General features: G+C 46.8%; 1 protein-coding gene across 2 annotated transcripts; it reads left to right on the top strand.

Annotated features, from left to right (window-relative positions):
* The first annotated feature begins 268 nt into the window (after positions 1 to 268).
* LOC125508270 (zinc finger CCCH domain-containing protein 67-like) lies at positions 269 to 3,515 on the top strand. 2 transcript variants are annotated; one of them, XR_015604185.1, is made up of 2 exons: positions 269 to 2,481; positions 2,946 to 3,515. XR_015604185.1 is itself a non-coding variant. In XM_048672918.2 (1 exon), exon 1 carries the CDS (start codon positions 380 to 382, stop codon positions 2,231 to 2,233), a length of 1,854 nt encoding a protein of 617 aa, XP_048528875.2. In that variant the 5' UTR covers positions 269 to 379; the 3' UTR covers positions 2,234 to 2,788. The 2 variants fall into 2 exon arrangements, 1 of the variants encoding a protein (XP_048528875.2); XM_048672918.2 differs by lacking the exon at positions 2,946 to 3,515 and having other exon boundaries at positions 269 to 2,788.
* Positions 3,516 to 10,617: the final 7,102 nt, after the last annotated feature.

The raw sequence follows: 10,617 nt of genomic DNA, 5'->3' as shown, positions 1-10,617 counted from the left end.
CAATGTGAGCACCTCCACTCAAACTATTCAGCACCTTTTTTCTCTGCCCTATATAATTGATTTCGTGTAACCTCCTCCACCCAAATTCCTACAGCACCATCGCCAGTAAAAGCTAAAAGCTACGAATCCATTGCATCTCAATTCGATTTATTTTCCTTTTTGAAGAATCCATTGCATCTCAACCAAAAATTCACCGTGTCCCGAGGAGCAAAGCTGTGAAAACGACATTTTTTGCCCATGGAGCATAGCAAATACCAAAACCCAACCCCAACCAAAACCTAGCTTTGTCCAAAAACCCAAAGTCCCCCTCCCTTTCCCCTCCCCCTCCCCGCTTTCCACCATTTCGTCGAACACCTTCTCCGATCGCGCGCCGCCGCCCATGGGGGAGGCCTCCGAGTATGACGGGGTGGATGTGGCGGCTGTATCGGCGAGGTTGCTGGAGCTGGTGGCCGACGACGATGTGACGGCGCTCGTCGACCTCCTCGCCGCGCACCCGCTCCTCGCGGATGAGCCGGCGCCGTGGTACTCTCCGGCGCGGGGCGCGGAGCCCATGACGCCGCTCATGGTCGCCGCCGCGTACGGGTCCGTGGCTTGCCTCGACGCCCTCCTCTCGCCGCCCCACCTCGCCGACCCCAACCGCTCCTCCGCCTCCTCGCTCTCCACCCCGCTCCACCTCGCCGCCGCGGGCGGCGCTCCATCCGCACCCACCACCGTTTCCCGCCTCCTCGCCGCCGGCGCCGACCCTACCCTCCTTGACCATCTCCACCGCCGGCCGTCAGACCTCGTCGCGCTGCCGCCCAACTCGTTGCCCCTCAAGAACCACATCCTCTCACTCCTTGGCGCCCGGAAGGAGTGGCCACCGGACCCCTCACTCCCGGACATCAAGAACGGCGCATACGCTTCCGACGACTTCCGCATGTATTCCTTCAAGGTCCGCGCGTGCTCCAGGGCCTACTCCCACGACTGGACGGAGTGCCCCTTCGTCCACCCAGGGGAGAACGCTCGGCGGAGGGATCCGAGGAAGTACCACTACAGCTGCGTGCCGTGCCCGGAGTTCAAGAAGGGCGCCGGGTGCAGGAGAGGGGACATGTGCGAGTATGCGCACGGGGTGTTCGAGAGCTGGCTCCACCCGGCGCAGTACCGGACGCGCCTCTGCAAGGACGGCGTCGGCTGCGCGCGCCGCGTCTGCTTCTTCGCTCACACGCCGGAGGAGCTCCGGCCGCTGTACGTGTCCACAGGCTCGGCCGTGCCGTCGCCCCGCGGGGCGATGGAGATGGCGGCCATGGGGATGGGGCTGTCATCTCCGGGATCTTCGTTCACGCCACCGCTGTCGCCGTCCGGTGGAGGGAGTGGCATGGCGTGGCCGCAGCCTAACCTGCCGGCGCTGTGCCTCCCCGGGAGCGCAGGGAACTTGCACCTGAGCCGACTGCGCACCTCGCTGAGCGCGAGGGCTATGGCGGTCGACGAGCTTCTGGCCTCGGGGGACTATGACAATCACCTTGGATCGCCTGCCTCTGTGCGGTCGGCGAGGGGGAAGGCGCTTGTGCCGTCAAATCTGGATGAACTGTTCTCGGCGGAGATGGCGGCCTCCCACTCGCCGCGGTACGGCGACCAGGGCGGCGCTGCGTTCTCGCCGACGCACAAGGCCGCCTTCCTGAACCAGTTCCAGCAGCATCAGAGCTTGCTCTCGCCACGGGCTGCGGCCACCCCAGAGCCTGTCTCCCCAATGAGCTCCCGGCTGCTCGCTGCGTTGGCGCAGCGGGAGAAGATGCAGCAGCAGACACTGCGAAGCATGAGCTCAAGAGACCTGGGTTCCAGCGCCCCGCTCCTGGTCGGCTCACCGGTGGTGGGCTCTAGCTGGTCCAAATGGGGCCTCCCCTCGGGCACCCCAGACTGGGGTGCCGACAACGACGAGCTTGGCCGTCTCAAGCGGTCGTCCTCGTTTGATCTCCGGTCTGGGGCCAACACCGATGAGCCTGACCTCTCATGGGTCAATACCTTAGTAAAGGAGCCCACGCCGGAGAAATCATCAACCAACGGGACCATGGCAACAGAGTCTATTGGCATCTTGGGCCGATCAGCAAGCCACCACGGGAGCATTGCCGGTGATGACAGTGCCATCTTGGGTGGATCAGCGAACCACCGTGAGGGCATCGACGGTGAGGAGGACGCCGCCACTGGTGTCATTGGTGGCTGGCTCGAACAGCTCCAGCTCGATGAGATGGTAGTTTAGGACAACCAAACACACAGATGAAGAGAGATGACAATTTTTTGGCTGTGCTTCAACCGGCTGCTACTGCCTACTGCTGCTAAGTTACCAGCCTCAGGACATCATGCTAGCAAGTACTGGTGCCACATTCTTTTGGGGTTGTTTGGTGTAGAAGGTGAGGAGATTTCTACCATTTGGAGCTTGGCCACAGGTGAAGCAAATGGAGGAAATGGAGCCTAATCAACTGTATCAAAGTTGCCAGCTTTGCCTAGGTGAGGCATTTCTCCTTATATTTCTACTTTGGTGCCCCCTTTCTCGTTGATCTTTATAAAGGTGACTTCCTCACTATGAGGATTGTGAATTACTCTTATGGTACTATCTTATCTGTTGCCCCCTTATCCTTTGGTTGTGTTGTGAACCAAGGACTAGGGAGGGGAGAAGGATATTACATCAAATTGTTGCTCCATGACTCGACTCATGGTTGTTGTAATAACATATTGTTGTTGTACTTGAGATTCATGAACCATGATTGATGTAAAGTTCCCACTTGCTATTCCAAAATTAAGCTCCGTCCTTCAAGATTAAGTTCTGCTACTGCTTGATTTTTCTTCACAGTGAACTGTCTAAATGCAGATTACATTATAGCATCACACAGCATTACATCTATGTGGAGTAATCGTTGTTCATCTGTTGTTGCTGGTTCCAAATGCCGGAATTATTTTCTTCATTCCTGCAGGGAATTAAACCTTTCCGGGCGGGGAAAAAGAATCCGAGGTCGGCAGGGGCATTGACAAAGATTGTGCTTGGAATTTGGACGGATCCCTTCTCTTTCTCCTGGAGGCATTGAAAAGGATTGGATGGTTAACATCATAGTACACATCGACCACTGCGAAGTTCATTTCTGATGCGCTATCAATGAGTCCTCGTCTGCCCTGACCGATGCATCTTTCTTGTCATAATAAAACAACTGGCACGGACGGTGGCTCGGTATGGTCGCCTCACGCCTTGGCTCACCCGCTGTGCTGACATGTACTGTGTGACCTGGGATACAAAATTGGGCTGCATTATCCTGGCATGCATAATTTACCTACGAAGGTCTTGCACTGGAGACAAGAGCTGCTGTCTCGGGCCTACCAACATGACCTGCAAAACGTGGGTGCGCCAATATGAACAATTACTGTGTTAGGAGTTGCTTTATATATAAGAAATAGGGTGGAAGCCTGTTTCAAGAGGAGTATGATAAAAACTTTTTGTTTTCTTGAAGTTTCAAGTGATTCCAAACTAGCTCAGGTCACAAATGTATGTCGGGTTTTTCCCCGGGGAAAAATATCCTAACAGCCTAATCTAGTAACACAGACTTGTACTTCCTCCGTTAAAATATATAAGAGCATTTAGGTCACTAAAGTAGTGATCTAAATGCTCTTATATTTCTTTGTGGAGGGAGTACTACCTTGGACATGCATGGTATGAGGATAATATTCTCTTATAGTCTAATTATCGCTGAATTCTTTGTTTCAGAACAAAATAGAGAGAACACATGAATATAAGTAAAGTGCGAATATTTAACACTAGTATATGTTGCTGATTATTCACTGTAACTAACAGGAGAATGGCATGTTTGAAGGGAAGTTCATCGCCGATTTACAATATATTATTTTTCTTTAGCAGCTATGGCACAAAGCACATGGATTAAAATTTAATTTCTGTTTTCGGATAGTTTATGTTAAATATTCGATCCTTCTGAGAGTACAATGATGTAAGATCTCTTTTTTAATGAGTTGTTTGGTGCATGATGAAATGTTAGTTAGAAAAGTGCTAAAATTTCCACAAAAATATGCCACACCTGCCAGTACTCTTGGCTATTGGGCCATTGACTCTACAAATTTAACTCGAAAATGTCAAACAATAGAAAGAATCAGTCTAACAAGTTAATAACTTGGATATGTTACAACATTTTTCTCAAAAAATAAGTATACAATTATAAAAAAAAAACTCCGAGAAAGTATTCCTTGGATGATATTAGTTGAGGAACCTATCTGTATTATGCATTCGAATCGACCAAATGCTACTTTGCTTTTCAATTTTATAAATGTGGTTTGGTAACCCAATGACACAGATCATGGACCCACTAGAATATTATAGTCAAAAATCAATACAGATAAACCACTCAACCAATAGTCGGTGAGGATCTAACCATAGTTTTTTTTTGCTGAACTTAGGATCTAACCATAGTTAGCGGAAAGAGAGACAAGGTGGTATATGTGTAATAAAAAATAACTATACCATATGTGTTGGTGAAATTGCTAATCATGATTAATTTTCTGTCAGCATCATCTAGTGTAGCATTCACATCTTGCTGTTTGTCATCTTACTTCCGGCAGACCGGTTTTCTTGGAGAAGAAAAGGACGTGAAGTATCATATGTGTCATGGGTTACAAGTCATCTTTTTTGACATTTGTTAGCTTGGTGTGGAATGCTTTTTGACGAGTTGGGTCCTTTCGGTTTGGGGTTTTGTGGCTGTGGAATTGTCGGCAACACGTGGATTTTATATCAATTCTTTGTTTGAGGATCACATGAGCTCCTCTATAAGGTTTCTTATAACAAAAAAAAACAGTCTAGAGAGCTCGCGAAGAGCATACTCGTAGTGGAGGAGTGATAACTGTTGAGTATCGTGATTAGTTAGGAAATACGAGATAGATTAGAATTTGTTCTGACTTGTCTTGTACTTCAAGTTGATCATGTAATCTTATATATATGCCCACGAGGCTCAAGCGATACATCATCGATTTCACCAATCTCCCTCTCTAGTCCCTGTTACAATAATTCACAAGGGTAGGAGGTCAGTTGTAGCCTTTTCAATAAGTAAAAGTGCCGAACTCAGCGATGAGCTGAAGGTAGAATTAATATTTTTTCAAAATTCTATCGACCATTGATACAACTCTACGTACACCGATAGTTTGCTTTATCTAAAAATAAGAAATAAACTACTTTGTAGGTGTAATGTGATTGGTTTGCAAGATAATAAGAACTTGTAAATAAAAATTAATCGCTGATTTGTAGAAAAACAATAAAGAAAAAATTGTCTCAAGGCAATTGAATATGAAACGAAGTGATAGTTATCATACTTATGCGGGAGAGGCATGTAACACCCCCTAGTGATGTCATGTCATCAAGATTAACTAAGCCAAATTGCCACTTTATAAAGCCAAATTCAAATTTAAAATAAAGTCGAATAAAATATTTCTTCAAACAGTAAAAAATATTCAAATATTGCAAATAATCACTGAGTAGTTGTTAGGAAGAAACCAACATTTTTATAAAGTAGTTAAATACCTTAACCTAATTAAAACAGGGCCAAAAAAAGTAATTTAAAATGCTTATCTAATTATGTAAAATTCAAACTTTTTCAAATGTCTCCAAAACCATTTATGGCAGTGCCTAAATTTTCATTTTAATTTTGGGCCAAATCTCATAATTAATAAAAGTCATTTGCTATTAAATTTAAATGCAAAATATAAAAAAAGAAGAAGAAGAAAAAGAACCTGAACTCACTGTACACTTGAAGCCTATTGCTATAGTACTGGCCCAACCCACCTAGGCCTCCTCCTACCTCCTGCTACAGTAGCGGGGAGGGCGTGGCGCGCATCATGCCACCATGGCCACGTGCTGGGCTTCCCACGGCCCTCCCTGGGGTCAAGATGTCGCCCTCGATCCCCGTGCAACAAACCCTAGATCCCCATAACGCCCCTTTCCTCTTGTTTCCATTCTGGAAGGAGAGCCGACGCCACTGTCACCGCGCACGTCGTCGATCTCACGGCCACCAGGTTCCCCGTCACAAAGGAGCAGGTCCAGGAGCCCCGCGGACTCGTCCTCGTCACCTACACATGCTAGATCGGAGCCGGGGATCAACACCGCCGTCGCTCGCGTCGTTCCCCTCCGGCGCATCCTCCTCGGCCGCCACATCGACCCGCTGCGTCGACACCTCCCCGACCCCTCGAGCTCTCACGTGTTCTCCCCGGTGAGCCCTCTGTCGATCCCATCCTAACCCGCTTCGAATCCAGCGCCATAGCACCGCCCCCATGCTACGGACACCGCCCTCACCACGCCCGTGGCCGCGCTCACCGCGTGCCTCTGGCAGCTCTTGGCTGTGCCCTCACGCGCACGCCCCCGCTTGCCTGCTGCTTCTCGCCCGCATGTCGCACCCACGGAGCGCCCGCCACCCTCCCGCGCTCGCAGCTGCACGCTGTCGTCGCCGCTGCCTACTGTCTGTTGCGCTGCTGCGACCCACGCCTTGACCGCACTCGCTCCCCTGGCCGCACCTCTACCCCGCGTCGACTGTCGCCCGTACACGCTCGCTGGCCCGCGCTCACCCGTGCACCTCCTCTTGGCCACTGCCATGCTCGCCTCCTGGCTGGCCATGGTGTAGCGACCCAATCCGAAAATGGTCTGTGTATCCGTACCATCCCAAGATCATGCTGGCACACACAATACATTGATGAAAATTTCAAAGTTCCATAACATCTGATTTATTACACAATTCTCATATAGTCTTTATTACATCATAATAAATTCGGCCGAAGGCCAACTCATAATAAAAACTAAATGCGGAAGCGTAGACGATAAGCGAGTCCATCTGACTCCATAGGGAAATCACCGAGTGCGGATCATAGCCTCACTCCTGGTCGAAAAAATCCTCTACAACATAAGACGTTGCAGCCGTGTAGGTTAGCATTATGAAATATGCTGGCAAGTCATAGAGAGAGAACAATAATATAATACTAACACAATATGCAATTTGGCTGTGGGGCTCTAAGTTTATGTTTTTGCGAAAAGCCAATTTTTTCCTACAACAAAAGGAATTTCTTGCAATTACTACAAAATATTGGTGGTTATTGAGATGGTTCCGCCAACCAGTGCCTCATACCCAAAATCATTATAACGTGACAATTAATTAATTATGTTCGGTGTTGACATTTTTGAATAACTCCAATTGCAGAGGCTCAGTTGTCCGTTATCGGGGACACGTCTAATCGATTAGATTTCCACTCTATAGAGTCTTGTGCACTCTACTCGCAAAAATCGTTTCCTCCTTTATGTCCTCGCACTGCCTGGTGTTTGAAGACGGGATGAACGAAGTAGGGTCTTCCATAGAGTTTCTCTGGGCCACTGCCGGTGCCCATCCATTTCCTACCGTTCTTCTACATCTGCTGGCACCGTCCGCCCAGAGTCACGCCTAGGGTCAACCAAGTTAGAGCCCATAATGGCTTGTGGCTACACAGGTAAGCTTTCGGTCAAGGTGTATCCATCCGTCTCTTTGTGGCTGGGTGAATCTTTTCGGAAGATGTCATGGCACTTCTCCATGCATCCCTGGGTCAACCACTGGGTGCTCCAGGGTACCCGTCCATCCGTCCTCCACCCACTAGTGAATTTGAAGTTCGTCTTGAGCATCTTGAAATCTTGAGGTTGTCTTCATCTTGACTCTCACATCTCCCATATGAATCACTCAACCAACCCCGTCTACGAGCATAGCATGATAAATTACAGCGCCCTGGACAAATGGTAACATAGGGATTTTAGGTCAACCTATCACATGATACTACTCAAGACTTGATTCAATTTCTCCTACTTCATGCATGGTGGGGAGGAAATACTACCAATGCAATAAAACATAGGTAGTAAAACTCATGGTTAAAGACTTGTCTTGCTGGCGATTTTCGAAAGCTAGCGACTCATAGTAACAAGCCTCGCACTCCGGGTACTCTATCGAAACAAACAAAGCATAATACGCATACCATCATACAATATAACAACATAACAACAAGTAAAATTAATAATCACACAATCATCGAATCACACAAAAGAAAACCAAGGAAAGCAATAAACTCAAAGCAAAGTTTTTTACTACAAGTAGAACAAGCTATAAAATAGTTTTCTACTGCTAAAATTTTCTTTAACAGAACAAAAATAAGGTTTTTATTAAATAATAGAAAATAAAACAACAAATAATTTATGCAAAAAGAATTACTTTAAAACCTTTTATGAAACTCGTATTATGCCTAAAACAATTTTCCTAGTAAAACAAAAAGAAAACAAGCTACTAAAACATTTTTTTGCAATAAATAAATTTGCTACTGTTAATCTATAGAACTAATCTGAACATATCAAAAAGAACAAAAAGAAAAATAATTTTAAAAAAATTTAAAATAAAAGAAATAACAACAAAGGTACAATAATGTTTTCATGATAAACTAATTTTAATTAATTCTTAAAGTTACCAAACTAAACCTACTCATAGACAAAGTCCTAAGAAAACAGTAGCAAAAAGAAACGCTAAAAAAATTAATCCTAGCTCAAGAAATTGCATCTAAATGAAGTTCCTAAAAAATTCAAACATACACATAATTGATATCTACAGAAACTTTAAGAAATTTCCAAACTGGAGCAAAAGGATTCAAAATAAAATATTAAATATCCTAGGAGAAAAAGATTTTACAAGATTGAAACTTTTCTGTTTCAAAAACAGAAACAACAATACAAAAAGGCCGCTATTGGGCCTAGGGGGTGCGATATGTAACTATCAAGCACTCAGGCAAAACTTAACGAAACCGCACGGCTAAAATAAACCGATCTATTAACCCTTAGATCTAAACCGTGAAAATCGTAAACTAAACAGGGAAAGAAACCAATCTAATAAAAAAACCGAAGCGTTAAACTAATCTAATCTACGCCCTGGATGAGAGATCCAATGGTGGAGGGGGAGGGGCGGTCTTACAATGGGTCAACGGCGAACAGAGGACAGCGACAACGGTCGGCGTCGAGCGGAGCGGCGACTATGGCGGTCGGGGATGTCGACGAAGCGGCTGGGCGGATGCGGTGGAGCGAGGCAGAGACGGTGGTGACATCGGCGACGGTCGGGGACGATGGAGATGAGCGGAACAAGCTCGTTAATGCTCCTGTGTCTGGCGCGCTCCGACGAGAGAGTGAGAGCTCCGGCTCGTCGTTGTGGGGCAAAGAAGAATGCAATAGCTTCTCAAACTAATGCAGGGAACCGAAGGTCAGAAAGAAGAGCCTTGGGATGACCTACCGACATCACAAACGACGTCACTGATCAGCGGCGGCGGAGAGATTAGAGTGGCAAGCGCGTGGACTACGACGGGTGTTGGGGTAGGGTTTTAAGGGGGTTCAAGGGAGGAGGGGTAGGGTTTTTATAGGGCAAGGTTCTTGGGGAAGGGGGCGACTCGGGATTGAATCCGCGAAGAAATCAGAGGAGGCGGCGTTCTGGCGTGCTCCGGCTCGGCATAGCGTGGGCGAGGGGTTAGGGATAGGTGCGGGACTGGGGTGTCAGCGAGAGAAGGGAGGGAGAGAGCGAGCGACCGAGGGGAACAAGGTTCGGGTGCGGGCGCGCTGGGGCAGGCCGGCTCGAGGCATTGGTGGACTGCGGCGCTGCTGGGTGGGTTGGCCTGTCCGCCCGCTGAGGTTTCTTTTTTAATAAGATAGAGAATAAAAATAAATTATAGTTTTATATAGGACATATATATCAAAATGATCGGAAAAATAAACCTTATAAGATGAACTATTATTTAGAGGCATAATAAAAACTTTATAAAAAAATATTTTTTTTGAAAATTCCAAATAAAGCCAATTTGAATTCAAAACTTTTTGGGCATTGTTTTCATTTGGCATTTTTGGAGTGTCATGTTAGCTCCACTCATACTTATGCAAAGTATTTGTCTGAGATTTTTGAAATAAATTTCAAATGCCAGTTTGAATTCAAAGTCAAATAAAACTCAAATGCCTCTAAATTTCTCCAAATGCCACTCAATTCAAATAAAATGCATAGATTCTTAGCTAATAATTGTGAAACATTCCAAATTGAACACTTTGGATGTGACAAACCTACCCACCTTAAGATGAATCTCGCCCTCGAGATTCTGGTTGGCTAGCAAATAGGTGCGGGTGGTCTCGACGGCGATCTTCTTCTCGCTCCCAGGTGGCTGCCTCCTAGGAGTGGTGGCTCCATAGAAACTTGCAGAACTTGATGATCTTGCTGCGGGTAACTCTATTCGCAGTCTCGAGAATTCTAACGGGGTTCTCCTCATAAGTGAAATCATTGTCAAGATCTATGGCCTCTAGGGGCACTATGTCTCTCAAAGGAATGTCAGCCATCTCAACATGGCATTTCTTTAGCTAGGAAACGTGAAAGAAATCGTGATTTCCGGACAATCCATCCGGCAATTCCAACTTGTATGCAACTTTTCCTCTGTGCTCAAGGACTTTGTATGGTCCTATGAACCTGGATGCTAACTTTCAATTTACATCGAACCTCTTGATTCCTCGAAGTGGGGACACACGGAGATATGCCCGTACTACCTCTTGAGCATTGCGTTGGTTTTTTCCCTTGAAGAGGA

Source organism: Triticum urartu, chromosome 5A, assembly GCF_056163025.1.
Source record: "Triticum urartu cultivar PI428250 chromosome 5A, HENAU_Tu73, whole genome shotgun sequence".
NCBI classification, from domain to species: Eukaryota; Viridiplantae; Streptophyta; class Magnoliopsida; order Poales; family Poaceae; genus Triticum; species Triticum urartu.
This window is presented reverse-complemented; position numbering and strand designations above follow the sequence as displayed.